This window comes from Lycorma delicatula, chromosome 1 (assembly GCF_047948215.1).
Source record: "Lycorma delicatula isolate Av1 chromosome 1, ASM4794821v1, whole genome shotgun sequence".
Taxonomy (NCBI): domain Eukaryota; kingdom Metazoa; phylum Arthropoda; class Insecta; order Hemiptera; family Fulgoridae; genus Lycorma; species Lycorma delicatula.
In genome coordinates, this window is record NC_134455.1 from 26,837,905 (window position 1) to 26,864,325 (window position 26,421).

The 26,421-nt window shown below is 31.2% G+C and overlaps 1 protein-coding gene across 1 annotated transcript in view; it reads right to left on the reverse strand.

The window, feature by feature from the left end:
* Positions 1-746: 746 nt before the first annotated feature.
* The window catches only part of LOC142318065 (protein Skeletor, isoforms B/C), a 395,343-nt gene continuing 369,668 nt past the window's right edge, over positions 747-26,421 (reverse strand). Inside the window, exons 12-14 of the mRNA XM_075354590.1 lie at positions 19,004-19,159; positions 6,323-6,486; positions 747-992 (exon numbers count right to left, since the gene is read on the reverse strand). Coding sequence (XP_075210705.1) covers positions 828-992; positions 6,323-6,486; positions 19,004-19,159 — 485 coding nt within the window. The 3' untranslated portion in view covers positions 747-827. The remainder of the gene's footprint in view (positions 993-6,322; positions 6,487-19,003; positions 19,160-26,421) is intronic.

The window sequence follows — 26,421 nt, forward strand, 5'->3', positions numbered from 1 at the left end:
GTTGGTAAAGCATTAAAAAAAATTGAACAGTTATATTAACTATTATTATTTTATATTCTCAGCTCTTATTATAAAAAGATGATCCATTCTCAGTTACGACCAGATTCAATTTTATTATTTATCTATTTGAGTATTAGTGCAGTAGTAATATATATAAATTATAACTGAAAGTATAGACTGAAAATGATCTGCAGATCCAAAAGTTTTTCAGTTGATGATTCCTGTTGAATTATTTAATTAAATCTGTTTTAATCATCTCAAAAATACAAATCTTTTAAATTTGTATTGTCAAGATTTGACCAAAAACGTAGTAGTACATTACAAAAGTATTCATCTCAAAAGAAAGAAATGAAAACAACACAGACTGAATAATATTAAATATATTAAACTTATTATTCTATAAAATTTTGAAAATTAATATAGAAAACTGTTAAATCAAAAAGTGTGAATTAAGTTTGAATAAAAATCATAACTATTTAATGTATTAAATCCATAAAAAGTTTTGTAAAAAATGTATTTATTTTTTAATGTAGATATAAAGGCTAGTCTTTATTACCTACACCTTACAAAATTATTTATTATAATAATTATTAAAAATACTAATGGGTAAAGTTATTAATCAGTATAATGTCAAATTTATGAATAATTTAACCATTCAGGTGAAATTTTATCCAAAGTGAAGATTTATAAAAACCCTGTAACCTTAATAAATTATCAGTCAGAAATTATACAGACAAAAATTAAATTACTTTTTTGTTACATTACTGATTGTGATTGTAGATTTCATAATAAAATGAACCTAATTACTCTAACAATTTAGTCGATATTCATCTGTCAAGTCGTAATAATACACATAAGATACTGTAAATAATAATGTAAAAAGCTGCTGACAATGAAAGTGTGGTGGACGATGATGGTATTTCATTATGCTTTAAACTTTTACCAGGATCAACAACATGTATTTTCCATCCAAGATTGTTGTGTGTATAACACTGAAAAAAATACATAACATAAATATAAATTAGTTGTAAATATTAATTAGTTAAAAATAATAAAACAAAATTAAAAAAATAATAATATCACAATAACATCACAACAAAAAATCCTTTTTCCCTAATGAGCAAATAACTTGCTACTTAGGGAACATGTCTGAGATTAATTTTTTGAAATATACAAGAATATTAAGTAAATATTAAATATAATTCAGTGGAATAAAATCTGAATTTTAAATATGAGATTGTACCTTACAATAGATACAAACCTACTTAATTCAAAAATAATTTTATTCTGTTCAGTACAAATAAGACATTAAATAGATTATTTCAGGAATAGAATAAAAAATAATGAACCTCCCTAGCATTTATCTGGATTGATCAAGGGAAACATGTGGTAAAACCTTGATCAAAGCATTGTCACAAGACATAAAATTATGGAATATAAGTGGTTAAAGTCCATATTAACAATTAAAAATAATAAATACATAAAATAATAAAAGATTAAATACGAGTATATAAAAGTACTAAATAAAGGAACTACAAAATAAAATAATAAGATATTAATGGAGATTTCATTTATGCATACATTATTCATACACAAGATTCCAGATTGCATGGCAATTTATCTCTAGATGATTCTATAGCAAAAAATAAGAAAAGGAAGTTCATATAAATGTAGGTCAGAAAATGGTTGGTTGGCTCGTGTGTTTTCTTGGGATACAAATGAAGGGGTAAATTTGTGCTTTCTGATCAAAGAAATTGAATAAAAGTGGTCCCAGACCTCTATCTCACTAAGGTTTTAAGAAAAACAGGATAAAACACAAAATGTTTTGTCAGAAAATACACCTTTTCAGGTTTGGAATAAACCTAAAAAAGTTACTCTGTTAATTTACCAATAAACAAACAAAAATTTCTAATTATCTTTATTGAGAATTTAATTCTGAGAAAATTAATGTAATAATGTTTATTTAAAATTAAACAGAAATTTGAGTTCAACTTTAATTAGAAACAAAAATACAAACTTGATTGGAAAAGTGATATGATTTTAAAAACAATTTTTATCAATGTTACAACGTAATGTAAATGAAAACAAGTAGAAAAACAGTAAAATGAATAAAAAATAGATTTAAAAATCATATACTTTTTAGTTTTTTTCTAAAAATTATTAAATATCAAGATGGTTATTTGATAAAGCTGCAAACATTTCTTCAAAGCAGTTGCTCAATGTGGCTGCCGTTCTGTTCAGTGCATAGTTCAGCTCGGTGAATCCATGCTAGCCACACACTTGATTGCAAAACATGAAAGCAATGTGACAACCTTGAGTGCTTGAGGTGGGAGATGATTGTACCACATTCAATATTATTTCTTCAGCGTTAGCGTTTCTCACAAAATGTTCATGACCAGCATCAAATTGTTGTGGTTTAAGCATACCTGTTTCTTGAACTTGCCTCTCCAAAGCCTCAAATGTTTCTCATGATCCAGGATTCTTCAATCTGGAAAATTTTCCCAGTATTCACACACAGAAGCCAATCTATTTTTATTTAATTTTCAATAAACTAACAACATTCTTTCAACTCTCCATATGAAAACAAAAATGTGGTATCACCACATTTCTGGGACTGAAGAATTAACAGCACAAACACTGCACAAATGAATACTGAAATACTAGACATTAAACTTAATTGTTGATCAGCTGTTATTGCCAATCTATGAAAAAATTCAAATTTTTAATATGTTTTAGAAAGATGTCTTTCAAATTTATTTTTATAATGTTTACCATTTGGATGTAAATTGTTCTGTTTAAAATCGCATCAATTTTCCGATCCAGTTTGTCTGTTTTGTTTCTAATTAATTTTGAACTTCTCAAATTTGCATTTCATTTTAATAGACATTATTTACACCAATTTTCTCGGATTAAATTATAAAGTTAACTAGAAATTTTTATTTGTTTATTGATGAATTAACAAAGTTATTTTATTTCAAACGTAAAAAAGTCTATTTTCCAATAAAACTTTGTTGTGTTTTACCCCATTATTCTTAAAAGCTAAGTAAGTTAGAGATCTGGGACCACTTATATTCAATTTCTTACATAAAAAATTATAAGGAAGCACCAAATTTACTCATTAATTTGTACTTAAACAATTTTAGTACAGTTTAATTTAACCGAGGGAGCAGAAAGCAGGGCTAAATGTTTAGCGAGCTGAAATTCACTAATGAATTGTTTTCTGACCTATGTTTATATGAAATTTTTTAAAATTATTTTTGCATATAGAATCATCTCCCACATGATTACTGTGCAATTTGGAATCGCTCTATATATTAAATTGAGATTTTGATTAGTATTTTTTTAAAAAGTTTCAGTAATATTGTTTCTGTAAAATAAAATCTTTTAGATTTATTTAAAATGAATTGATAGAAAAAAAATTTTAATGGGTCAGTAATTTATTGAAATTGACAACAGAATGATAATAAAACCCTCTCTTATAAACTGAAATATTGTGATGAGTTTTAAGACAAAGGTTCAATTATATGTTTTCATATTGGTTTTCAATTTCATATTGAAAAGTTTTTATACTTCTAAGAATAAGTCACAATTTTTTTTTTTTAATTACCAAATGTTGCACATTTATAGATATAAGCAGATAAGTGACATTTTAATTTACCAATTATCAATCTACATGTTAACCAAACAATGATCTATGTCCATTTTTGTACTTTTAAAATGCTTCCTAACTTTCATTGGGAGTCCCAAGAGATGATGTAGTATTTCAGACGGAATCTACATAAGCACAACAAATATTTAATTATGTTAACAACCTCAATCATGCAAAGTTATTGGGATATTTCCAGACAAAACAATTAGATCCATTTTGTTGCCATTGAATTCAGTATGATCATTCCAAACAAATTTGCCATCTAATAGAACTCTTAGAAATTTCATGCTATAGGTAACAAAAATATTATTTTTACCACTAATGGGAATTCTAACTGAGTGATAAGTGGTGTTATGTCCATGTCCACTTGAAAAGCACAGTGCAATGGTTTTATTCATATTTAAATTAGGATAATATCAATCCATCCAGTGAATAATTATATGAAATGGTTGTTCTTTTAAATATATATCTCCAGATGCTGATAAAGTTGGGTCATCTGCAGAAAGGGCAACAATGAAAGGTTCAAGATTGTGAGATATAGCATAAATAAATAATAAGAGCAAGGAACTGGGATTTGAATGCACTTCTGTAGCACACTGTGTTCTACATCTTGAATTGGGGATTTATATTTTATAGATTTTCTTATTAAGCGATAAATTTCAGCTCCCTATTTATTGTCTGTTCAGCATTTAAAAAAAATTAGGGTTCAAATACAGAGATAGAAGAACAATTGCTAACATGTACAGGAACCAAACAGCAACAGTAATAATTGAAGAACATAAGAAAGAAGCCGTAATAAGAAAGGGAGTCCGACAAGGATGTTCCCTATCTCCGTTACTTTTTAATCTTTACATGGATCTAGCAGTTAATGATGTTAAAGAACAATTTAAATTCGGAGTAACAGTACAAGGTGAAAAGATAAAGATGCTACGATTTGCTGATGATATAGTAATTCTAGCCGAGAATAAAAAGGATTTAGAAGAAACAATGAACGGCATAGATGAAGTCCTACGCAAGAACTATCGCATGAAAATATACAAGAACAAAACAAAAGTAATGAAAGTAGTAGTAGAAATAACAAAGATGGACCACTGAATGTGAAAATAGGAGGAGAAAAGATTATGGAGATAGAAGAATTTTGTTATTTGGGAAGTAGAATTGCTAAAGATGGATGAAACAGGAGCGATATAAAATGCCGAATAGCACAAGCGAAATGAGCCTTCAGTAAGAAATATAATTTGTTTACATCAAAAATTAATTTAAATGTCAGGAAAAGATTTTTGAAAGTGTATTTTGGAGTGTCGCTTTATATGGAAGTGAAACTTGAACAATCGGAGTATCTGAGAAGAAAAGATTAGAAGCTTTTGAAATGTGGTGCTATAGGAGAATGTTAAAAATCAGATGGGTGGATAAAGTGACAAATGAAGAGGTATTGCGGCAAATAGATGAAGAAAGAAGCATTTGGAAAAATATAGTTAAAAAAAGAGACAGACTTATAGGCCACATACTAAGGCATAATATTGGAAGGAAAAGATTGTGTAGGCAGGCCACGTTTGGAATATGTAAAACAAATTGTTAGGGATGTAGGATGTAGAGGGTATACTGAAATGAAACGACTAGCACTAGATAGGAAATCTTGGAGAGCTGCATCTAACCAGTCAAATGACTGAAGACAAAAAAAAAATGATCTGTAAGATTATTAGATCAATATTGTCTGTAAGATATATGGCTAATAAATTTTAAAACAGCCATTCTAATTAGTATAGTAGTTCTTTCATAACTAACAGCAATAAAATAAATGCTTACTGGGATCACAAAAAATAAAAGAGTTTTTTGTTGTCTACAATATTTAAAATATTTTTTAAAAACTGGGAAATGGCTTTATCCTAAAACCATGCAGAAGATTGGCCTATACGTTATGCTTTTAAGAAAGTTTTAAAAGCCCATGTTTCATAACCTTTTGAACTCTTTAGAAGACAGGAACAACAATAAAGCTGGTCTGTAATTATGCAAATTAGTGTAATAATGTTGGCGGGAGTAACAATGAAGTTTTAAGGCAACTGGGTCCATTATCATTGGTAAAACATCTGTTAATTTTAAAACAAGCTATTTTGAAAATACAAGTTTTAACTTCCTGGGTATCAATGGGAAATAAAAATACTGACCCAATAATAAAACCAATCAAGATGATTTGCTTTGTATGAAGATTACCAATATTATTTATTCTTTTAAATAACAGAAAAGAATTTATTATTAAAATACTCTTCTACTCTTAATAATTTTCTATATAGTTTTCGCTTTTTGTTTGAATTACATATTAAATTACCATTTTATAAACTTTAGCACTATTAATAACTTCAGCATAAATTCATTTGCAATTTTTCTAACATTAATTTGAAAGTTAACAGATAAATTAAATTTTGACATTTCACAGAAATTCCTGTGAGCTAGATATTACAATCATTTAGTAATCCATGCATTTTTCCTTTTTATTTTTAAACAAGTTCTGGATTCAAATCCTGTTTGTTAGGTACCATACTTTCAAACATAAGCTAAAACTGCTCTGATATGTTTAAAAAATATACATTTTATCATGTTCTAGGTAAATCAGTATAACGACTGAAGAGTATTAGTCGAAAGACCCAGTAAAAAAACAGAAATTCGTAAAGATACCTGATAATAAAGTTCATCTGGTGTTTCAGGAGCAACTGTCCAGTTAAGAATTGCTGCTTTACCTTCTTCACAATTTAGTTGCAAAGTTTGGAAATAATCTTCAAATGTTTCTGTTTCAGCAGATTTATCAATGGTTCTATGTTCCCATTCACAGTATCGACCAGCTAAGTATAAGAAAAAAATATTTTAATCTCGTGTTCACAATGCTCCTTATCTCATACAAAAATGATTAATTAAAACAAATTTTTAATAATCTTTAAAATAAATAAAATATCAATCATTATTAATATTAAACAATGTGATAGTAATTTGTTTTACGAAAGTCTGCAGCAAACCAAAACATAACAGTATGACTATTCTAATTTAATTTAGCATAATCCATCTTAAAAAGAAAACACTTCTCCTTACTTTTAACATAAAAATGAAGTAAAAAATTACTTATAATACAAACATTAGAAAATTATATATTGATAAAATGATATATTTATCTTAAAAATAACATCTTAAGAAAATATGTTACTATAATCAAGTACAACAGAAAAATATATTTGTTACCGCATTGTATTTTTACTTCCTTGTACGAAGTAAAGGAAATATTGTGATAACGAAAAATTTCGATTTTCAGATTTCAACAGAAATATCCATTTTGACCATCCCTGAATTCATTTTGACTAGGTTCGGCTTGACGTCTATACGTACGTACGTACGTACGTATGTATCTGGCATAACTCAAAAACGATTAGCGTAGGATGTTGAAATTTTGGATTTAGGACTGTTGTAACATCTAGTTGTGCACCTCCCCTTTTTATTACAATTGAGTGGACCAAAAGTGTCCAAAAAAGCACATAATAAAAAAAAATTGGATTTTGGACTTTTCTTAATTGCAGTAATAAGCCCGTGGTACTTATTTTCACTGGTTCCAGAGTTATAGCCAAATACAATTTTAATTAATGAAATATTTGGATCTTACAAGGGGAAGGCACTGTAGAAAATTGGTGCTGATTCTTTAAATAAATGAAGTCTTTATGACCTTGTGATTATAATTATTTTTATTGTAATTGTTAATATATTCATATGTATAACATTATTAACTTTATGTAAATTTATTGTATTAGTTACTGTATTAATGATTGAAATATAATTCTTAAAGATTGTAGTAGACTGATCGGAGACTGGAACTAGACTCTTTGAATGAAGTGATAAGATTTCTTATTTATACACGGTCCGGCATATAAATCTGACGATTTTGTAGTAATTGTTATGTTGACACTACTTGTCAATGAGAAGGCGGAAGTGTTGCACATCGAAAGGTCTATTCATTCTATTTCAGTAGCCAGTATGTCGTGGTCGGGAGAATAACCAGCGTTTGTGATTGAAGCCTATTTTAAGAATAATGACTCTGTTATTGTAACACAGCGTTTATTTCGCAGATATTTTAATTTAAATCGACACGCGTCTGTTCCTAGTAGGAATACGATATTGTTGTGGGTGAAGAATTTTAGGAACACATAGTCTTCTTTAAAAATGAAACCAACAGGACGAAAACCGACTGTGAGAACGCCTGAAATCATTAACGCTGTAAGGTTAGCTGTTACGCGGTCTCCACGACGATGGCTAGCCATTTCTGATCGAAGTGTACGACGAATTCTTCATGCCGACCTGAAATTCCATCTGTATAAGATGATGTTAGTGCAGCAACTTAATGCAAATGGTTGGGCGTCTCGCATACCAGCTTGCGAGGTAATCCTCGAAAATGTCCACCAGGATGCCATTATTTTTTTAAGTGATGAGGGACATTTTCATCTGTCAGGATTTGTGAATAAACAAAATTACCGTTATTGGGCTTCGCACAATCCACGGAAAATTCTTGAAAAACCACTTCACAGTCAATATGTTAGTGTGGTGTGCGGTTTCAAAGTTCGGCATAATTAGCCCAGATTTTGTTGAGGAGTTAAATCGCAGAATAATAGTAACATCTCATCGATAACATGTAAATTCATCATAAACATGTTGAATGAATTTCCGCGACCGAAACCGAATGACTTTCAAGGAGATGAAATTTGGTTTCAATAAGATGGTGCCACCGCCTATACGGTGAGAATCGCAATGGATGTTCTGCGAGAAACCTTTCCTGGACGTTTGATTTCTCCATTTGGGGACATTCCTTGGCCAGCGCATCCCCTGATCTGGCTGTTTGTGATTTTTTCTGCGGGGTTATCTCAAACATAAAGTCTTCAGTAGTCGACCACAGTCAATTGCAGAACTCAAGGAGTCCATTCAACGAGAAATTGAAGAGGTTGCACAAGCGGTGATTGAGCGAGCAATGTCAAATTTTAGAATGATGCTAAGTGAGTGTGTGAGGAGTAATGGAAAACATTTGGACGACATAATATTCAAATAAAAAAAAAATCTATGTAAGTAATTTACCATAAATTGCAAAAATTGATCTTAATTTGATATATTAAATGTTTTAATAGTATGAAACACAATTTAATTATTATCCCTAAAAAATCGTCAGGTTTATATGCCGGACCCTGTATGTCGCCGGGAGATGATAAAAACGGAATTTCGGGAGAGAGAGAGAGAGAGAGAGAGAGAGAGAGAGAGAGAGAGAGAAGAGAGAGAGAGTGAGTGAGTGAGTGAATGACTGAGGTAGGGGCGGTCTTCTTATTTTTTTTTCTTATTAAATTACATTTTACGATCAATTCACGAAAGATGTTAAAATTACAACTCTCTGGGGGTGATTTCCCTAAAGAAAGTAAGTTGATCAAATCCCTTCTTCAAATCAAACTGTTTTAGTGAAAAGATGAAATAAACAAGTCAGTACTCAAATAACAAAGGGTAGGTGTCACGACTTATTTATTTAGTAAACCATACATTATTAAATGCAGATTAGGTAATACAATAATAGTGATTGAAACATAAATTATTTAAGTTTTTTCATTTTTTTTTTTCAATTAGTTTCGAATAAATAATTTGTGTTTCAATGACTATTGTGTTATTACCTACTCTACATTTAATAATGCATGGTTAACTAAATAAATACTTTTAATATCTAAACAATATTACTTTATCTTTTCACTAAAACAGATAAGGGATTTGATCAAATCACTTACTTTCTTTAGGGAAATCACCCCACAGAGTTGTAATTTTACTATCTTCTGTGAATTGATCAAATCTCCGTTTTCATCATTTCCCTGCAACATATATACTGTATATGGAGCCGCTGAATCATAAGGAGCCGAGGGCATCCGAAAGGAGCTGTGTGAACTGTGGGGAGAGCCCCACAGTTCACACAGTTCAATCGTCAGGAGCCAAGTGCATCCGAAAGGAGTCGAGTGAAGTGTAAAAAACCGAATGAATACGACCGAAGCCGAAGATCTTTAAATTTAAAAGTTCTGTATTAAATGAAAATTAAAGTTTCAACATTTAAACAGGAGCAACAAAAAAGTGATCATTTATAAGAGTATTTAAAAATTAAAGTGATTTAAATAACCCTGAGTCTTAACAGGCATATGGGTTCAAATCCGACTTCATCTCCTTTTTTTCAACGATATATCATAAGTGGTACTTTTTTCGTTGGTTCCAGAGTTATATAGCCAAATGAAATATATGGGACTTAGAAGGGGAAGGCACATCGGTTCGAATCAGACTTCAATCTCCTTTTTTTTAATTTAAATATATTAATTTATTATAATTACACCGATAGACAAAAAAAATTAATGTTTCTCTAGTGTGATACCGTTTCTTGAATTGCTTTTTTGCCTACCTTACAGAACTGTAAATACAATTTTTCTATTACTTAGTTTTAAATAAATTACGCTTCAAAAGAAATTAAGGGAAAATATAGTTAATATCTGTAAAATTTATAATTTTGCATGGCCATACTTGCTTGTGTCAGAATGATTTCGCTTATGCTTTTCTTTTATAATTAGCCTCAGGCACATCCCGAATTAATGTCCAACAGTAATCGGCAAGCATGTTAGTATTCATTTCCTTTATAGCGGCTTTCCATCACCGAAATTTCTTGGTGGAAACGTTTACCATGTTCGTCACTTACGTCTCCGAGGTTGTCCGGGAAAAAATCCATTTGTGAAAGGAAATTGTACTTTCAAAGACATATTACATCCCATAGATCTGTATGAAGTAAGAAGTTGATTAACAATATCGTGGTAATTGTATTTTTGTTTGCCGAGAAAAGTTTTGCAAACGTCTTTAAATGAAACTTAAGCTGCACTTTCTACATTATTTAACATCGAGTTAAATACATCATCTTTGACCAACTCTCTTATTTGAGGACGAACAAATATTCCTTGTTTAATTTTTCCTTCACTTACATTTGTAAATTTCTGCCTGATGTACAAAAATCCGGGACTATCCTTCATTGATTTTACAAGATTTTTCATTAGTCCTAGTTTGATATGGGGAGGGGGTAAAAATATTTTTTTTTGGGTTCAACTAAGGGCTCATGAATAATATTTTTCCCATTTGGAGTTAAGTTGTGTCGTTTTTCCACGCTTTGGTAACATAATGTTTATCCCTAGCTCGGCTGTCCCATTCGCAAAGAAAATACATGTACTTAGTATACCCTAACTGCATGCCTAAGAAAATAGCTATAACTTTCAAATCACCACATATGTTCCAGCTGTCTTTTTTTATAATTTATTTTTTCAAAAACTTCTTTCATCACATCGTATGTCTCTTTCAAATTAATACTATAAGCGATTGGTAACAAAGGATATTTGTTACCGTTGTGTAGTAGAACTACTTTTAAACTATACTTGGACGAATCTATGAAAAGGCGCCAGTCCTCAGGTTTATGAACTTGTCTTAAGTGCAACATAAGCTCATCAATATTTGTGCAATAAACCAAATTATTTTCATCAATGGAGTACTGAAAAAATTATTTTTGTCAGCTTCGAAAGCCCGAAACTTTTGTATTATTTTGAAGTAAATACCAACCTTGCAGTCTTAATCCTAAGAATTCAGCTTGGTTTTCTGATAAATTTAAATCCCTAATCAAGTCATTTAATTCACCTTGTGATATAAGATGTGGCTTATTGGAAGATAATTCAAAATCAAAATCATTGTTGTCTTCTTCAGTACCGCCTGATTCTTCATCTCTGCTTTCGAAACATAAATTCACACGTGGCTCAGGAACTGGAATAATTTCACTGTGAGGTACAGGCCTGATTGTAGATTGAAATGAAGGATATTTTACAATATGTTTAGATTTTTTTTAAATTCTAGACACACGTGTCAAACAAAAGTAACAATTGGCTACATCATCCTTTTGGTTCACGCCAAACCATATGTATATGTCATAATATGTGACTTTGATATGATTTAATTCTTTGTCTAGTATTGTTTATTTATAGCTTACAAATTATGTTAACAAAGTTAAACAATAAAAAATGAGCTAACAAAATACAATATAGGAGCTTAAATTGCTAACTATATGTTGAAACATGAAAAAAATTCTTTAATTAACATTTAAAAATTTTTCAAAAATGCTAGTTGATAAAAAGATTCTGAGTTCATATTCGTTTTCACCATCAAAGAACAGTTTTCATCATGTATCGCATGTTAGGAAACAAAAATTATGTTTATCAGTGTATTAATCTCTGATTGTAAAACGATTTTTACAATAAATAACAATTCAGTGATAACAATAAAAAAAATATCAGAATTTATTAATGAAGTAGAATTATGTAATTTAATAGGCGTACAAGGAAGTCATGAGATGTCCACATCAAATTTTGTCAATATCTGATAAACTGCTGGTTACAAATATGAATATTAGGCAATAGTTGTCTAATAGTTGATCAACTATTGTCATCGTTTCCCAAATTTATCACAATATCTTCAAAAGTATTTTCACACAAACTATCTGCTTCCCATGCTTTTTTTTTCTTTAATTACATGTTAAATACAAATTTTCCAATTAGATCTACTCAAAACACCTTCAATCAATAAATTTTTTACAACTGTTAACTTAAATTTTGTGTTATTACTTCCAATGTACCCTTTGACTTGTGCCCATATCAATTCTATCGGGTTAAAATTACAGTGATATGGAGAAGATGCAACACGCACAATTTTTTAATTTTGCTTTTTCATTTACTTTATGAGTATATTTTTGTTTAACTGATTTTACTAATTTTATGTTAAATTAGTAAATCATTTTTCTGCTTTTACATACCTTTGGTGTACGTGATGTTTTTTATTTTAACCATTTGGCAATTTCTGATATTTGGATCGAAGTGTTATGAATTTTTTCAGATGTCAGGCAATGGTATGGCGCATTATCAATTATTATGATGGATTCTTCAGAAACAATTTTGACAATTTTTTTAATCCACTGCTTAAAATTGTTACCATTCATTTCATCACGCTATTCTTGGGAAGATCTGGATTCAAATACACATAAACCACAATTTGAAAACCCACTTTCACTTCCTATGTGTGTTACTATTAATTGTTTATCTTTTCCAGCCAGGGTTTTCATCCCGGTTGACAAACCCTCTATAAAAGTGTTTTTTGTGCTCTTTATTTCTTTATTCACCCATATCTTTCTGTACATGTCCCAGATGTACAAGTCGTTTTCACACGCTTTCAAAGTTTTTTAGGCTAACATGTTTACCATCAATTTTGTGTTTCTTTATCATACGCACTCAAAATTGTTCTTTCGCTAATGTCTGTTGCACTACTTGCTTTCCAAGCAATGTATCTGATTGCAATTTTAGGGTTACCTTGTTTTAAAGTTATATATAATTGGCTCATTACACAATAATGCAGACTGAAACACTTTCTTTCACTGAACTGAATAACGGTGTGAAGCATTACAGATGATGTTATCATTATTAAACATCAATAACAAATACTCAACAAAACTTTTAACTGCTTATCATCAGCATGCCAGGCAAGTGATAAATTACAGTACACTATTATATGCATAAACAATAATTGTACTTGCATGTGGGACTGACATAATGATTCAAACTTAACTAATGAGATGTAACTCATACATGCTAAATTCATATTTATAACTGCCACACCATTTCATGTCACAAGGATCATAAGGATTATTAATATTTGGTATTTTTTTGGTAGTAAAGAAAGTAATTATTTTTCATTGGTTTGTAATATTATTTCCTGAAACTGTACAAAGTTAAGTGATTTTATCACTGCCTAGAGGACTACCACTGTATGTTCAACAAAGATCTAATAGATTTGGTTAAACTATGAAAATACAACCTTTTATCTAATGTATAAAAATGTGCTTGCAGAAGATCTTATTGCATCTTCTATTCTGTTTCATTGGCAGTGGTGTTGTCTGGGATACTGTTTTTGATCATTTCTATTTAAGGTGCTTGAGAAATTCCTATAGTATATAATCAAATAATAAATTTGGTTTGCGTTATGGTTACATATTTAATATGTTATTTTTATAAAATTTAATGTGTTAGTAAAATTCATACTGTTCAAATACGTTGAAGTAGGAAGCTTTTTTGTACTATGTGTTGTTGATGAGGTGCGGCTCTATAATTCACCTTCTTCTTCTTCTGGAGAGGAGAAGCCACAGGCTGGGGTGTAAGGAACGTATATACAGGCTGGCAAAATTGTTTACATCCAAGATTTTGAGAGAATGGCTGGGGGTATCAGAAATTCAATTGTGCTCACTAGGGCAGTTAATGAACGCTTTGATGAGTTGTTAAAGATTATAAAGAATTCTAGGACTGTTCAAGGAAGAATCATTTCAAAATTGAAGGGGCTTAATCCGATCATGACTGCCTTGGCAGAGGGGTATGAGCAATTAGCTGCTAAGCCGGCTGAAACTCACGTTGTGGTGAGGGAGTCTGTTCCTGTTTCGGTCCTGGCTCAACAGCCAGGTTACAGTTCCTCAATGTAAATGATACGCAGATATTTTAAAAGAAAAGTGCGAGGAAAGTCTGTCTTGAAAACAACCAAAAGTTGTCTTCATAAATTTAAGGGAAGAGGCAACCACTAAATCCAGCAAGGAGATGAGGGATTAATTTCAGGTTGTCTTTAAACAAAAGAGGTCGAGCTTGAAGTTTCGTAATATTAAGGAAACAAAAAAGGGGTTAGTCATCAATGTTGATGACAAGGAAACCATTAAGGTTAATTCTGACTCTCTAAAGGTCAGTAAGTCCGATATGAAAGTCGACTCTTAGAACAAGAGGTGCTCAAGAATCATATAGTTTATGATATAGATCAATGGCTGTCAGAGAATGAGTTGATGATTCTCAATAGAGAGCAGAATACTCAGATGGACGAGGCTTCTTTGAAGTCTGAATGTCGGCTATTGTTAAAATCAGGAAGGTATAAGGCAGAGCACTACCACAGTATCTTCGAGGTCAGTAATACTTTATTTAACAGTTTCACAAAGGAGAGCAGGTTGTTTATAGACTTCTCTTCTAGTCCAGTTAAGGAATATTTTGATGTCTAGCGTTGTTTTAAGTGCTGCAGATTTGGTCACAGGACTAAGTTCTGTAATCATCCTGCAGTATGTGCTCATTGTGGTGACAAGGGGCACAAGCGTGACGAGTGTCTTAAGAAGTCACAGGGTCTGACTTGCATTAATTGTAAGCGCTCTTGGAAAGATCACAAGCACCCTGTCAATAGTAAAGAATGTGAACACTATCTTAGAGCTGTTGAATTGTATTGCAACTCAATATTTACTGATTAGATTTGGTCAGTTAAATGCACAAGGTGCCTACATTGTTCAGATTGAGCTTGGTGAGATAGCACTATGTTGAGAGTTGGATGTTGTTCTGTTACAGTATCCATACATTGTATCTGGTAAAATGCCAGGTTTTTCTTGTTGGAAGATGTTTTATTTTGGTTCAGATAGTACGTCGCTGTTTTGTACAGAAGAGAGGTGTCTTCATTCGACAGCTCTCAAATAATCATCACGGTCCGTGTGGATGTTCTAAACTCCCATCTGTAAGTTGCAAGTTCATATTTTCAGTACGTAGATCCTGCTGATCGTCATCTTGAGATGTGGGATAACATCCTTCGATTCTCTGGTACCAGTCCAATCCTTATTGGTGCAGATGTGACAACACTATGTCACTTTTGTGGCATAGCTGTTTCACTGATGATGGCGTTAAAACATCGACATTACCATTGGTAGGTATATCCTGCAAATATTTGTAACTGGCGGGTAGTTGATGATTGCTCAGGTGATCATTGATTGATTCTTTAAGAGATTGCTGATGATTTGAGTGAGCACTACCAATGTATCTGTTCAGCAGGGTCGTTTCTAGCCCACTGGTTTAAACTCATCATCACAAATCAGCTGATTTGAAAGCTGAGAGTTCTAATTTCAAATCCTAGTAAAGGCAGTTACTTTTATACGGATTGGAACACTAGGTTGTGGATACAAGCTGTTTTTGGTGGTTGGGTTTCAGTTAACCACAAATCTCAGGAATGGTCAACCTGAGACTGTACAAGACTACATTTCGTTTACATTTATACACATCATCCTCATTCATCCTCTGAAGCAATATCTTATGGTGGTTCCAGAGGCTAAACAGAAAAAAGAAAAAAAGAGAGGGTCGTTTTCTGCACAGGCATGTGGACTGGAAAACATTTGCTGATTTTTTTTGGCCAGGCTTTGATTTTTCAAAGTCTGGAGGTTCTGTATTTGGAGGACCAGGCAGTGAATATGTTGGTGGCCTTTATTGACGCTGCTGAAAATTCAATTTCCTGCAGGTCTGGTCAAGAGAGGCTTGCTCCATGGAGGAGCAGGGAATTATCAGCTTTGAAACAGGCTGTCAGTTGTTTTCAGAGAGCTTCTCAATGTGAGGGTGATCTGGAATGGCAAGCAGTTCTTTTGTCTGAATACAGAGATCGTAGATCTCAATAGTTTCACAAAATTTGGATGGCAAAGAGGGTTTCCTGACATTCTGTTGTGAATGAGCAGGGGAATAAGGCTCCTTGGGGAGTGATTTATAGGGTATTGGGACACAAATGATGTAAGGATATTCTGTCTGCTCTCGACTGGTTTGGCATAATTTCAAACGTGTTTCAGATCTATCCAAATTACATGACGGTTTACTGCCTGATGCCAGTGAAGCTTTAGAAACCACATACCTCCTGCAGGTAGGGCATGAGGTTGCTCAGTTTTGTGGGGGTACAGGGTACTTGGAGATTACTGATGGTGAAGTGCATCAAGTTATCTGCAGTTTAGGTAGGTAGGTAGGTAGGGGCAAGGCTCCAGGCTTTGATGGAATAACGGCGGAGCTCCCTGTTCTCTCGGTTGGGGTTAGTGTGAAAACAATCACACACATGTTAAACAAATTACTGTTGGAGGATACTTTCCGATGTCTTGGAAGAAGGGTATTGTTAAATTGTTGTTTAAAGGAGTCCTGTTGTTACTTTGTCGTATAGGGCCTTGACGTTACTGCTGGTTATTTTTAAGGTTCTGTACCTGCGTATAAATGAGAAACTGATCTAACAAAATTTAATGATGGAGAACCTGTACAGGTTTCATCCCTGAAAGGGTACCGAGGAGGTCATACTTTGTGCGATGAGGGTGGTAAGAGCTAGCGATGAGGAATATGTCTTGGGAATTTTCTTGGACATCTCTGATGCATATAATAACCTGTGGTGGCCTTTTCTGTCATTTATTAATTACAAAAGAAACATGATAGTGAAATGCAAGTAATGCAAAGTTACTTTAGGCATCAAGATATACTGCTCTGCAAGGGCAGGCATGAGGTAGGCATGATGCTGTCCAAGGTTTGGCCTCAGGGTAGAGTGTTGGATCCATTGTTGTGGAGTTTGATTCCCTTCTGCGACTGAGATTGCCTGGTGGGTGTCTCACCATGGCTTATACTGACAATGGGTTCCTGCTGGTTGAAGGAAGCTCACAGAGGGAGGTTGACCTCTGAGCCAACCAGGCATGCAGAATGCTTGAGTTGTGGGGTCATCAACATATGATGACGTTCAGCCAGGAGAAGACCATGATGATGCTTCTTAAAGGTCATTTGGTAGTGAGGTGTCAGGTTTATATTTCGATATCAAGCCATTATATTAAATACATTCAAGTTTAAAAATAGCTCGAGGTGTTTCTTGGCGAGAAATTGCAGTTCAAGAAGCACCTTAATTTATCGCAGAGAAGGACTGTCCTGTCTTCTTTGGCATTCAACGAGTGGTCAGTTCTGAATGGGGTCTTAATTCTAAGATATGAGTATTCTGTATAAGGATGTGTGCAAGGCAATTATGCTATATGCGATGCCTATCTGGGCGGATAGGCTAAAATTTAAATGATATCGGGATATATCACTAAGAGCTCAGTGTCTTATATTATTAATGATAATGGGAGGTTACTGTACTATTTCATGGGAGGCAATCTTGGTGATTGCAGGCATGAAACTGGTAATTTTATTGTGTCAGAAAGTAGCAGCATTATGTTGGTAAGAAGTTAGGTGAATTAACTTCAGAAAAAACTTGCATGCTGACTGAGGCAAGAACAAGATTGAGAGATGTCTTTTGCTAAGATTCTAAAGATGACCTTTGTCAAAGCCTATAAGAGCTGGTACTGAGGGGGTATTATGGCATCCAAAACTGCCACATGGAGGTGTCTTCTCCTATTGGGTCAGAATTTACTGTGTAAAATTTACATTACATAGCCAATGTCTTTTGAGAATGATGAAGGTTAATTAGCTTAAAGGCTAGTTTGGATTGAGGGAAATTTTTATTACTTGCCAATTGAAATTGAACTGTCAGCAAAATGTATTTAATTTTAAAACTGCTTTAAATTTTCAAAACATGTTTTTCAAACATGTTTAATGTTAAACTTAATACAACTTAACTATTACTTAATATATGTATAAACATATATAAATATTTATATGTCCTTTCTCTATTGCATGATTATGTCTGTTTATGGGTAATGCTTAAATCATTATTTGTATCTCTGAGGCTGAATTCTGTCCTGTCAGTGTGATGTTTTCTTTAGTTGCTAAAAATTATTTGCATAAGTTAATTTGGTAGTATTTGTCAGTGTGTATAGTATAGTTTTCTTTATGTTTGTAGAGCTACTCTCTAGTACATGTTAAATAATCATAATCAGTTATAAGTTAACAAATAAAAATAAATAACAAAGATAAACAAAAAAAATCAAATTATTTTTACTGATAAGAATACTGCAACTACTGTTTTGAAAGTATATTTGTTAAGTACCGCTTAAATCTTGATCTGAGCTGCAAACCTATTTTAGATGTTTTATGCAGTATATGACTGGTAGGCAGAGAAAATAAAGATTTGATCCAAAAAAGTGGTTTAAGGTTAAAATAAAAATATACTGTATCACTTAAAAAGTGTGGTATGAGTTACCACAATGGTAGTACCTAGTGGTAACAATTTTAGAATTTACATAAAAAATTTACTGATCCTGGTATTTATAACCTTCAAATTTTTTTCATGTAATCTAAAAGTAAAATTAAGAGTCAATGCTGAAAAACACAATTACACAAATTATTGAAAAGAACCAATTTTAACTAAAACAGATTCAAATTAAATGGAGAAAAATAATTATAATAAAAATAATGGTAAATTATTTAACATTTGTTAAATCTTCACAAATATAACAAAGTATAATCATAAAGATAAGCCAATCTTATTTTAACCATATAATTTTAGGTACAATACCAGCTGTTGGATAAGGGTATCCTTCTGAATCGTAATTAACTCCAGCAAAGACCCTTTGTCGTTTCTGTTCTTCTTCTGATTTTTGTCCAAAACCACCTTCTCTGCTGTCAGTTATATAAAATGGATGATATCGCGCTGGGTTGGTGTTGTCATTGCCTCGAAAAAAAAAAAAAAAATACAAATAATTGCAATTTAATTTTTGATAATATGCTTGATTAAATAAAATTATTATTAATTATATGATATAATATGAATAAGACTTATCTGCTCAGTCTTGGGGTAAAACTTAAATCTAAGATATAAAAATCAGATTAGTTCTTTTGTACATTAAACAAGTTAATTATTTGATAACTTTATGCAAAAGTTTTTCAGTGGCACTAGGGGCGAGCTGCCATCTCAGATGATGTAAATCCATTAGCTTTCCTAAAAAATTAAGTTAAATATTAAAAGAAATTAAATTACCCGTTTAACAGTTGATTTCCATGGTTCAAATCCCTTTAATATGAAATTTTCAGTAATTAGTTTAAATTACTTTTTTAATTGCTGTGAAGTTTTTGAAATGATTGGTGTAAAAAAATGTTTACATTGTTAAAAACTGCTACCAAGATTTCATTTCAATATTTTTAAAATCTTTTATTTGTTAATATCATATTAATTATTGGTACATTAACTTTTTTTAATATCTTAAATTATTATTTTGATTAATTTAAATAGATTTTCAGAGTTTTGTTTCTTTAATGCAGTTCAAATCTTCTATCTAATTGATCTTCTATCATTTATTAGACTATTTACAGATTCTTACCATACTATATCCTACAGTCACAATTGACTTTTATTATAGACTAGCTGACCTGGCAATGCTTCACCATCGCTAGATTTGAGTATATATATATATATATATATATACATACATACATAGATTAAATGAACGCAAATGAAAGTTTGATAAAACATTAAAAAACTGATTATCGAACTTCACAAAATTTAACCTTTACCTTTTTTCATTTTTCCATTCTGAATATGAGCCAAATCAGACCACACATACAATTTTTCAAAATATTTGAACCCAGCACCACCTAATGGATCCATTTTTCGTAAAATATTTCTTTTCATGTAAATAATATAAATTCTGAATACGAGCTATGAACTTTATTGACACCTACACCACCTAGCGAGTTCCAACTAATTCAGAAACCTTCATGGGCGTGCGCACAACTCACCAAAGTTTCATCACAATCTATAATGATATAGGAACGCATACAGGACAAACAAAAAACATTCATTTTTATATATATATAAAATTACTATAAAACAGTCTGATTATTTTATTTTTTGTGATCATTTAGTTACATTCTTAAATGGGTCAAAAAAAGAGAAAAATGGAAGCACATCCCTGATGAACAGATATTTAATTACTGTATGGCTCAACAAAGGAAAGCTGCCAGTAAATATAAAGAAGTTAATAAAAAATAATTAGTTAATTAAAAATAAATGTTTTAATAAACACAGCAAATAGAAACACTCAATAACCGCATAAAAAAGATATGAAAAATTACTGCTAGATGTGTATTTTCATTATTAAACAATTGTCATAAATAGATGTACAAGAAGTTGTTAAAAATGGATATAAAACTATAAAAACAGTACCTGCAGAAAAGGAAATAATTAAAAATTTCATCACTTATGAATTGCTAGAAAAGGTTTTACTTGTATTTATAAATTAAACAAAAAACTACAAAAAAAAAAAAATGCCTGTGAGCAATCCAAATTAAAACAAGAAAGTTAGCAATCGGTACAACATACATTTAAACTCTTCATCTGAATTGAACACCATCCCCTGTTTGACTCCACTTATGTTAAGTAAAAAAGAAAAAGGTTTATTTCAAGAAAGAAAGCAAGAAAGTTCATACATCATGAAAATAATTTTTGTCTTTAATAATAATTAAATAAATGTTGAACGTTTTATGATTGAGAGTTCATATCAAATAATTTTAAGTACTGGTTCCTTATCATTATTTGATAATTCATTTAAATTCTTTAAATAATTTTTATAATAGTTTTTCTATTGTAAAAACAGAAAAATTTTACTTGGCCCAAATTTTATTTAAGATTAGAGATATTTTATGATGTTTGAACTTTCTTGCTGTTAAGTCTTAATTACCTTATACGCCTTTTACTTTGTGAAAGCAACAGTGTGGTGACCAGTCCCAATGAAGATCTAAATAATACATTTTATATTTCTTTTTAACTTGGACTGCCCACAAGTATGTTGTACTATATTTTTGTTTTATTTTATAAATACAGGAAGAAACATCTTTTGTACTGTTTTGTAAGTGATCAGTTTTATTTGTTGTTTTTATATTTTTTCTATATGTTTTGCTTCTATATTTTCATATTTATTTTTGAATAATTTCTTTGCATTACCTTATGATAACTGTTTAATGGAAAGCTAATTTAGTTTATATTTTATAACTTTTAAGTGGTTTTAAGCTCTTCTGTTTGCTATTTTATTTCAAGAACTGTCTAGCACAATTAATTATTTTCTTCTGTCAAATATTTTTATTAATATAAAAAGGAAAACTTGAAAACCAAATTCCCTATCTTTCATTTTAAATGATAAAAGTCTACTTCTATATCTTGTTAAACCTTTTTCGCTCACTGTTGCCAAATTGTAAACTACTAAAATCAAATTTTTAACTAAGTCAAACAGATTGGATTAAAAATTTAGATTGGAAGTTGATAATGTTTCTGTTTTGTATGCAACTTATAGGATTACGTGATGAAAATAAAGGCTGCATTTTTCAGGTGGAAAAATCAGATCAGTGCAATGAACTGACATTAAAAACCAATCATTTTTAAATACAGCAAAGTCATTTTTCAAGAATAAAAATTATCTCGTTCCAGGCTTCTTGTGAAAAGTGAGAAGTAAGGGTTTTCCTGTTGCTTTCTTAACCAAGCCAAATATTTAATTGCATATCAGCATTTCAATATACAGCACCAATATCAATGATATTCAGCCTTATATTTTCCATCGCAGCCATTAACTGATAAGTTGCTTGTCACAGAATGTAAGCAAAGTTTGATTTTTATAACTAGTGTTTCTCAATCTGGGAATCATGGTGATATGAAAGGGGGATCGCAAAATTAGCCTACAACTTTACAAGTAAACAATAACGAAATCATTTGTTAGTAAAAAATCATTTATTATAAATATTTTACTTATATTTATATGTAAAGAAAATAAATTAATGAGATAGTTGGATTTATTTTTCATTTAAAAGTTTCTCCATATGAGGATCTGTGTATGTAAAACATACAAAAGCAAATTTTTTTCAAGTGATATAAGATGATTCCTACATTTAGTTTTTAGCACAAGCATAGATAAAAACCCTTTTCACAGAGGTAGGATGTGGCAAAAGGGATTAATATTTTTAATGCTTCTATGACTAAATTTCCATATTCACATTGACGAGCAAGCCAAAACATATCTAAATCTTCATATGTGAATTGTAGTTGTAACATTTTATTGGCAGACATTTCAATGAGCTGGTTGTGAATCTCAATTAGTAACTTAGCAGCTGCAACAATGTTTTCACCAAATGGATTTAGAACCCATCTTTTTGAGAAATAATTTTTATCTTCTGGGAAATACTTTGCCAAATGAATTTTTAGCTCACGCAAATACATTTTCATTCTATCCAAACTGTGGAGAATAATAATGTCTTCTTCATCTAAATTTTTCCCAATGTAATTGGAAGTAAGTGGAAACATTTTTGGAAATTTTTGCTTTGAAGGCAAATAATTCAGATACCAAGCTTCCTAATGAAAGCATGAACTTTGCCTGTCATTAATACATTGTTTTTATCATGTCCTAAATTCACATTCAAGTAATTTAAATGCGAGAATACATGTTAAGTAAGTCAACAGCAACAGATATTCATTATTCAGTAAAACATTGATAACGGCATTTGTTTACCATGGAAAAATATTATTAATTCATCTCGCAATTCCAAAAGCTGGGTTAACACTTTCTCCTGTGATAACCATCTGACTTCTGTTGCATAGTTTAGCAAACAACCTATTCCGTAATAGTTGACTTTTAATAAAATTAACCATTCGTACAGCTTCACAAAGAATATGTTTGAGATTTTCCAACATATTTTTTGTAGCAAGAACATCTCTGTGAAGGAAGCAGTGCATCCATTCTGCCTTTCGATCTTTTCATTTTTTTTTAAATCCACTGTTCTTTCCTGTTATAACCTTTGCACCGTCACTACATATGCAATACATTTTGCACAATCTATAATGTAGTTTTTAGTAGCTTTGTAAAAAACATCAAACAGACATTGTCCTGTTGCATGATCAGGTAATGATTTGCATGACAATATATTCTCTTTGATTGATCTGCCCCTATTGCAATCATATCTCACAAAACATAAGAACTGAGAAATGTTGCTACATCTTTTGATTAACACGTTCACTGCATTACGGGGTATATATGTACCGTACTGCAGTCGTCTGTGTTGCGGGTGGAAAAGAAATAATGTTCCTCTGCTGTGCGTTGAGTGTTTGACCTTGATTATTTTTACGACCCATACACGTCCCGTAACGCAATGAAGTAATAACTACTATGTGGAGTGCAGATTTTCTTTTTTTATATTTCCAGTAAAATTATTATTGTTTTTTTGTTCATAGTTTTTTCAATATACATTATTTTGTAAGTTACAGGTTTAGTAATTATTCACAATCTATTATTAATTAGCCATATATAATTATCTCATAATGCATTATAATGGTGATATCATTTCATATGATTAATGCTTGATGTTTGTTTTTTCTTAGAAAGAGAAATTAAAACTTCATAGTATCTCATAATTTTCAGTATTCTTATAATGACTTATTTATTATTTTTATATCACTTATGGAACATTATCACAAAGTAAATTATTAGTAAGTCATTGTGGCCTAATAATTATGAGTAACAATGACCTAATAATTTATTATTTTATTGTGATTTATTTATTATTATTGCAAAATTAGTTCACTATAAATAGTAATCATAATAAAATAGGTCAGCATTTGTAACCTACATTCAATTAACAGTGCACTGATTTTATGGGAGTCTATAAATTCAATTCATTCTTCGCGTATTTATCTAAAGTGTAATATATTCGTATAGCAGAGGTTTTAGTTTTGGTGGTTTTAATTGTCAGTTCGTTCTTTATACTATGTGCTGTTAGAACTATGAGTGAATGTGCAAAAAATTCTTGATATGGCTTTAAGAATGCAGTAGGATTCAGACAAACAAGAAAGCAGACATCAAGAAAGCAAACAAATGCACTGTGGCTTGCCACCCAATGAGGTAAAACCATAATTTAAACTGTCATTGTAAAATCTTGTCTTTTTACCACTGATTCACTGGATGTAAATGGGTCACTTCGGTTTTTATACATTTATCCATTTTGCATAAGAATCAAATTAAAAAAAAAAAAAGTTACACTACCTGACCGCACACTAAAAACTGAAACCTCAATTATTATTATTTTCCGTGAAACTACACTTTTGAAAACTTAAATAAAGGCACCAGACGCATGCTTCACATTCGATACTAAACTGATGTTCTGCAATTCCTTATGCCTCTTTTATACTGCTGAGGGTATGACTTGTTCAAACATATCATATACATGTTTGAACGTGATGCTTACACAGCAAATATAATGCAACAAGACCAAATTACAAGGAGTACATGCACATCAATTTGGAACCTGTAAATTGCTCATGTTTGTACACTTCACAGATGTATGTTCATACCCGTTACTATCAACACAGCTAAACAGTTTTAAATAGGTTTCATTGAGTTGTGGTAGGGGGTTACAAAATATTCATTATACATTTTATTTTACTTTTTGGAGGTTGTGGAGCTAAAACGATTGAGAATCTCTGTTTTAGAGGACAATATTATTTTATTTATTACTATGAAGGTTAATGTTGAGAAAGACAGAGTAGTTGTGATTTGATTGCATAACATTACTAGAACATAAGAACATAAGAAAGAAGGCGTAATAAGAAAGGGAGTCCGACAAGGATGTTCCCTATCTCCGTTACTTTTTAATTTTTACATGGAACTAGCAGTTAATGATGTTAAAGAACAATTTAGATTCGGAGTAACAGTACAAGGTGAAAAGATAAAGATGCTACGATTTGCTGATGATATAGTAATTCTAGCTGAGAGTAAAAAGGATTTAGAAGAAACAATGAACGGCATAGATGAAGTCCTACGCAAGAACTATCGCATGAAAATAAACAAGAACAAAACAAAAGTAATGAAATGTAGTAGAAATAACAAAGATGGACCACTGAATGTGAAAATAGGAGGAGAAAAGATTATGGAGGTAGAAGAATTTTGTTATTTGGGAAGTAGAATTACTAAAGATGGATGAAACAGGAGCGATATAAAATGCCGAATAGCACAAGCGAAATGAGCCTTCAGTAAGAAACATAATTTGTTTACATCAAAAATTAATTTAAATGTCAGGAAAAGATTTTTGAAAGTGTATGTTTGGAGTGTCGCTTTATATGGAAGTGAAACTTGGACAATCGGAGTATCTGAGAAGAAAAGATTAGAAGCTTTTGAAATGTGGTGCTATAGGAGAATGTTAAAAAAATCAGATGGGTGGATAAAGTGACAAATGAAGAGGTATTGCGGCAAATAGATGAAGAAAGAAGCATTTGGAAAAATAGAGTTAAAAGAAGAGACAGACTTATAGGCCACATACTAAGGCATCCTGGAATAGTCGCTTTGATATTGGAAGGACAGGTAGAAGGAAAAGGCCACATTTGGAATATGTAAAACAAATTGTTAGGGATGTAGGATGTAGAGGGTATACTGAAATGAAACGACTAGCACTAGATAGGGAATCTTGGAGAGCTGCATCAAACCAGTCAAATGACTGAAGACAAAAAACATTACTAGTCTTCAGTCAATAAATTGATAAACTCAGCCGAAAAATGTTTCCAGGTATGACTTTCTTTTTCCAACTAAAAGAAGATCTAAGGGTAACATTTCCAATTTATAAGTTTATTTTCAAGTAGAGGAAATTATGCAAGAAAAATCTTTTGGTACAATATTAGTGGGAGATTATGTAGAGAAATTACTAGCTTAATCCTTGTGTAATGAATAATAATTATGATTTATTGACTATGTCTTTAATTGCTGAATCGGCTTCATTTAATACATATTGTAGAACCTCAATACAAAGCTTGAGTACATTTGGTTAAATTATCTGCTTGGTGCAATATAAAAAATGTGCTTTTCAAATAGACCTCCTTACTTGGGTCTACTAAAATACATTTCAGATTTTCATTAATTTGTGCTCAACCCTAGACTTAATTGTGCATCTAATTTTAAAACGATGATG